At 41.2% G+C, this 6304-nt stretch overlaps 1 protein-coding gene across 1 annotated transcript in view; it reads left to right on the top strand.

Annotated features, from left to right (window-relative positions):
- Positions 1–685: 685 nt before the first annotated feature.
- mamdc2a (MAM domain containing 2a) overlaps positions 686–6304 on the top strand; it is a gene marked incomplete at its 3' end in the record, with an annotated part of 32574 nt that continues 26955 nt past the window's right edge. Inside the window, exons 1-2 of the mRNA XM_031878234.1 lie at positions 686–920; positions 1725–1853. Of these exons, the coding sequence (XP_031734094.1) occupies positions 893–920; positions 1725–1853 (157 nt within the window). The remainder of the gene's footprint in view (positions 921–1724; positions 1854–6304) is intronic.

The following is a 6304-nucleotide window of genomic DNA, read 5'->3' as shown; positions in this document are numbered from 1 at the left end:
GCTTAATCCCAATGTCCCAAGGCCTTAAACCCTGAGCCCTCAGGGACTTCAGACATTAAATGGTGTAAACACGAATGGGACAGCACTTTGCCATGATGTACAATTGTGGGTATTTTATACTTTTTACACTCTGATTTGAATGTCTTCCAGGCTCTCCTCACAAAAGAGGTCATTGTCAAATCTATTTACTTGTTTCTTGTCATTTGTTTGAATAAAGTTGTGTATAATCTCTGCTTTCATGTGTTTTTATGTTCTATCTTTAATCCTTGTTTCTGAGTAAATGTAATATTCCAGGCCGAAATCCCATGTGCTATCTTTGTATACCTTTTTACGTCTGCTTCCACTGGTAACTGTTTGTCACGTTGCTATGAATTATGGGTAATTCCCTTGGGCAAAGTCTGCAGAAATGTGGATTTACAGAGTGTTCATAAAGGGCACTCAAAAAAACCAAAAAAAAAAACTTTTGTCAGAAAATGCGTATACAAATACAGCTACAAGTAACTGGCTTGGACATGCAGATTTTTAGTAAGAGCCCAAACATATGTTCATGGGAGCTGTCTGAAGGGGCCCTGGGCCCCTGAACGAACCCATTGTGTGACGCGGGTCCGGCCCTGGCTCATCCGTGTGACAGCGCGGATAGCAGCACAAGTAGGCGGAAAGGCGCCGAGACCTGGACCCGCCCGCCCGGGACACCATCGATCCATCCGGACTACCGCTCCATCTCTCCCGCTGACACAGTCACAACATGCGAGGCGACCCGTGAGAGTTTCTGACGAGCTTTTGGCGCTGCTGTCGTTCTGTTTTTGGGGAGGTGGGGGAGTCTAACGGGGACACAGTCAGTGAAGGAGGACTACAGAGGAACCGCTCCACACTCACCGAGCCGCGGATTAAGATGAGCGGTGTCCGCCTCGCTCTCCACGGTAAATCCTCATCTCACCACCGGTGAGGTGAAGTGGTCACTTTATAGAGTTTGAGTTGTTTAGCTTCCACAACACGTCTTCTGTCAGACTAGTGGAAAGAAATCATCCGAAATATACTTTTAGGAGGTTATTTTACTACTTTGTCTATTTGCGTCTGTAGATTTCTCCTAAATTCACCAAAAGTTAACATTACTTAATTAATGCCTCATTTGCATATTTGACAGTAATGAAGTGGTGAAGTTTCATGGTGATATTTATTAGTTAATTTCTTTACTCTATTCAACTGTAGAATCTTCTAAATATCTGTAATTGAACTAAACATCTCTTTAAAGGACGTTTTCTCTAAATGTGTTTTTTCTCCACTTCAGCAGCTCAAAACAAATTATTTTATGGCTGTTATTACTTTCTGATTTATGGAGTGATGCAAAGAGATATCCAAAAGTCCCTCTTTAAAACCCTCTGACTCTAATATGTCAACAAAATAAAACAAGAATTTAGAACCTGACTCCATCCAATGTTCAGTTTTCTGTTCTGGAAATGTATGCAAATGAGCATATATTTGATAAGAGAAGGCCTCATTTGCATATTTAATCACAGACTGGAAACTTGTGATTCATAAAATGATTGTCTTAATGTAACTAGTCAGCTGGGGAAGTTTCATGGTGATTTCTATAAGTTAGATATTTTAATAACCTTTTCACCTGTAGGTCCAATGAACGTGTATGAAAGCAGCGCTGAACTCATGGGTGCTCCTGCCCCCCCCCCCCTCCTCCCCCCTCCCTCCTCCCCCCTCCCCCTTTACAGTGCTGCTGCTCTGCGAGTTCCTTGGGGCGCAGCAGCAGCAGCTGCTGCCCGGGTCCTGCAACTTTGAGCTGGGCACCTGTGGCTACACATCAGACCCAGAGTATGGCAGCTGGAGCATGAACGAAGAAGGTACCGTGTCATCACAAGCTTATTGACAGAAATAAACACGCTCGCAATGCTTCACGGCCACTCACACTGCCATTTACATATAGGCTGCCATGGTGAACAGTGGGAAAGTATAGGGCCTGTATAGGGACTCAGATATTCTTTAACCATGTAGAAATGTGTAGAAAATTGAAAGGTAATGCAAGTCAGGTAATTATTAAGGGTTTTCAAAAGTAATATTACAATTCTAGTGAAGCAATTACATTTTTTGTTCTTTGTGCTCTGACAATCTCCACCACAGAAAAAATCCTAGCTAATCCCAGTTAGTTCGCGCTACCTTGTCAGATTGAAGTAGCGCGTCAGTGTCTGCTGTCAGTTTGTGGCTTCATGTCACCAGCTTCCATTGAAAATGACTCGTAGCCTGTCGCTGTGTCGTTCGTAATGTGAGCGCAGCATAAGCTACATGATGGCTGCAGGTGTTGAATCCATAGACTGTATATAAGAAGTGGACGTAGTCATCGCGACGTCACCCATTGGTTTGTGAACTGATGTTTTGAAGCCTCAAGTTCCGCGATTTCGCCATCGCCATCTTGGATTACGGCCGTCGCCATGTTGTATTTTTTGCAACTGATAACCGGAAGTTAACATATTTGGAATGCAGAGGAGTGACGTAGAGACGCCGTATACGTCTCTGGTAGCAGAAGCAACCTGTCAATCACAGTAAGCCCGCCCTAAAGCATCCCCTGCTTTATGGTCTGTTTGACTCTAAATGGACCATAATGTACTAAATGAACATCATGCTGTATTAAAAAAGACTTGAAACTAGAGATTGAGACCATAAACTCATGTTTACAATGTTTACTGCGGTAATAAATCAAGAGAGAAGTAGAGTCATTTTCTCATTCTCTCTCCCAACTCGTCAATTACAGATACTTGGTTATTGGCCATATGCTTCAAATTCTGATGCTCTAGGTACCTCTCTGACGGCGCGTCAGTTTCCGCATGCTGCACACAAAATGTCTTTTCAAAATACACTTTCATCTTCAGAGGAAACGTACAGTTTTCGCTTTCTACATGCCAATTGTATTTTCAAAATAAACTTCTGTGTTAACAGGAAAGGTTTCATTCCCGCTTGTTACATGCATGTCTTTTCAAAATAAAAAAAATACAACTTTAGAAAAGATATTCTTCCTATGTAGATTTAGTTAGTTTTTAGTTTGACTTAAGCAACAAAACTACTCGGCTAGTTTCTGCTTTTCAACATAAAGTTCTGTGTTCACATGGAACGAACAGCTTCCACTCGCTTCATGCGAAGTGTCTTTTCAAAATAAACTTCATATCCACGGGACACTTACAGTTTCTGTTGGCTACATGCAAAGTGACTTTTCAAAATAAACTTTCGTATTCACAGGACACTTACAGTTTCCGCTGGTTACATGCAAAGTGAATTTTCAAAATAAACTTCGTGTCCACGGGACACTTACAGTTTCTGCTGGTTACATGCAAAGTGACTTTTCAAAATAAACTTTCATATTCACAGGACATTTACCCCTTCTGCTGGTTACATGCAAAGTGACTTTTCAAAATAAATGTTCGTATTCACAGGACACTTACACTTTCTGCTGGTTACATGCAAAGTGTCTTTTCAAAATAATCTTCCAACGTAGGTTTACTTCGATTTTTGGTTAGGTTTAGGCAGCAAAACTACTTGGTTAGGCTTAGGAAAAGATCGTGGTTTGGGTTAGAATAACTGCATTTGTAAAGTCCGGAAGTTACGTTACAAAACTACGGTAAAATAAGTCATCCTTGACTTGGTTTCACACAGGACATAAACAGCGGTCTCCTGGGTGAAAGTCTGTCTGTTTGACCCATCCATTCACCGCAACCTCCCTAAGTGCACTTTCTTGCTCTTTGTAATATGTCAGCTGCACTGCCCGTCTAATATTGGCGTGGATGGATTTATAGTTACTTGACAGTGTTGATACCAGACATTATGCAAGATATCACAGAAAAAAGCAAAGATTAGAATGAAATTTGAAAAATGGTAACATTTTGTGGAGCAGACTTTCCTTTAAACAATTACTATCCTCTAACTCCGTGCTCATGTGGCGACCACTTGTGGGGGCTCTGACCCCCGGGTTGGAAACTCCTGGGCTAGATAACCACAAACGTGTTTTAATCCAAAAAAGACCATGTGAGTGTATATGTGTGTGTTTGTGTCTCACTGCGATGGGTAATAAAACATGACGAGGGTTTTCCCTGTCATAAAACAGCTCTTAGAGGATTTCCGGTCTGTAGAGACGGTGCCAACACGTCACGTCTCCCACTGCTCTCGTTCTACTGGGCTCACCTGCTCTTCTCCTCATTTTGTTCTTTTCATCGCTCACTACAGAAGTAGTGCGCTGAAACTTGCAGTCAAATGGTGGCTGAGACCTTTATTTACCTCACGAGGTCTTAAAGATGCCCTCCAGATGTGTTTTCAGACATGATAAAGTTTAATGTTAAGATCCTTTAAACCACATCTACCCCCCGTCCCTGAGAGAAAACTCCAACATTAGACTGCTGGACCCAAGATGTCTCCTGCCTCATGGAGACATGTTTACTCTCATGGTACTGTACACTAGAGTACAGGATAGAGGCTCTCAACCTTTTGTAACTTGAGGTCTGATAAAAAATTAAATGACTACAAAAAACGTGAAACATTTTTTCTGTTTTATAAATACATAATATCTGATTTGGCGTCTGTATGAGATGCACCGGGCTTTTGACTAACTCCATTGTAAACCCATCTGTGTCATCATTAATCCCTCAGAGGAACTGAATAAAGACAGAATGTCTGTGGAGGTCGTGTGGGACAGGAGCTTAGAGATCGCGGTTCGTGTCCCGTTTAAAACCAATTCAAGGACTACTTATTTTACTGTAGTGTTGTTACGTAACACCCGTACTGAAATAAAGCCAGTTACTTAACAAGCTCACTCATTTTATCTAACAAATGTACTTATTTTAACCCAAACCTAAATGAGTAATTTAGTTGTTTAAGTCAAACTAAAAACGAAGTAAATCTACAAAGGAAGAATATCTTTTATAAAGTTGTATTTTATTTTATTTTAAAGAGACACTCTGCATGTAACGTGCAGAAACTGACACGCCGTCCTTGGAATGTTCGAAACTGACTCTAGAGGGGAAGCTAGAGCTTCATAGTTACAAGAGAAGCCATTGACCAAGCGTCAGTGTTTGACCGGTTGAATAGTGAGAATGTGTTGAAAATATCTTTGATATTCAGCTTGTTATGATTTCATAGATACCAAATACTTGATTGTGCTCTTTTTAGTTTCTGAGACACTGCCATTCCCTCATCTTAGCCTCCTATATTTAGTCTGGCACGTGGTACGACTACTTCTTATATTTCATTACATTTAAAAACAAATGTGCCCAAAGATTAAATATAAAAACCCTTATTTAAGCCCAGAGAAGATTTTCACCAAAGGAAAGCAAATGAGTCCATTTGCAGTTTCAACGCTTCCTCCCATGTTTACGTGCTGTCTTCAGGATGAAGCCCATTTTCACAGCACTAGTTCTTCAGTAACAACAGAAGCACGTCATCCTCATCGCTCTGCTGCTTTCATATTCTCTTTTCAACACAACTCCTCTTCTCATTCAGTAATTATTTGCTTTTGCTTTTACTTTGCTGTTCTTTCGATCAATGGGCATAATGTGTACTTTACTTAGTAGGACTTTTAGTTTGAAAAGTGCAGGAAGTGTTACGTTTCATTGACAGTATCTTAACACCGAGCCAAAGAACAGTAAAGTAGAGGAGATTGGCATTAATCAGTAAATCCCGCCCCCTCAGTGTTTGTGACACTTTGCCATTTCAGTACGAATACTTTGCTTTTTGCAAAGCAAAGTATTCAAACCTTTTTCTTTTCAAATCACAGTTATATTTAATACTACAAGCGCAGCCTGTCATTAGTGAGTTGCAGTGCGGTGGCACTGAGACTCTTTTAGATGGGTCAAACACACTGGAATGCCAAAACTAAATATTGCTTGGTAGCCCTGTCCCACAGTCGGAGCTGCCAGGCAGGAACCAGGGCTCTGCCCTAGAGTCAACGTTTTTAGGTTAAGAGACAAAAGTTGAAGCTGTACAAATTGTTGCATATTGGACACAGACGTTGAAACCAGAGAGGTTACAAAGTTGGTGAATCAGGTGCTGGGAAAGAATTCAGTCCGTGTAGGCCATTTGAAATGTGCTCATTCACTCAGACGTTCACTTGGAACAGCACAGAACAGCACTGACGCCACAACAGTGCAGCTCACTCCATATTGGACACATTAGAGGAAAGTGTGTATGAGCCACCAATCAATACAGCTTTACGTTACTGCTCACTTCAAACTTGTAGCTTCAAAAGAAGTAATAGCACTAGAATTCGTATGTAACCCACGTAATTGTGAGCCACGACAGAGGACGTGGTATATAG

The sequence above is a fragment of the Anarrhichthys ocellatus genome, unplaced genomic scaffold, assembly GCF_004355925.1.
Source record: "Anarrhichthys ocellatus isolate YVR2014 unplaced genomic scaffold, GSC_Weel_1.0 scaffold168, whole genome shotgun sequence".
Lineage (NCBI taxonomy): Eukaryota > Metazoa > Chordata > Actinopteri > Perciformes > Anarhichadidae > Anarrhichthys > Anarrhichthys ocellatus.
The sequence above is the reverse complement of the archived record's forward strand: the minus strand, read 5'-3'. Positions and strand labels throughout refer to the sequence as shown.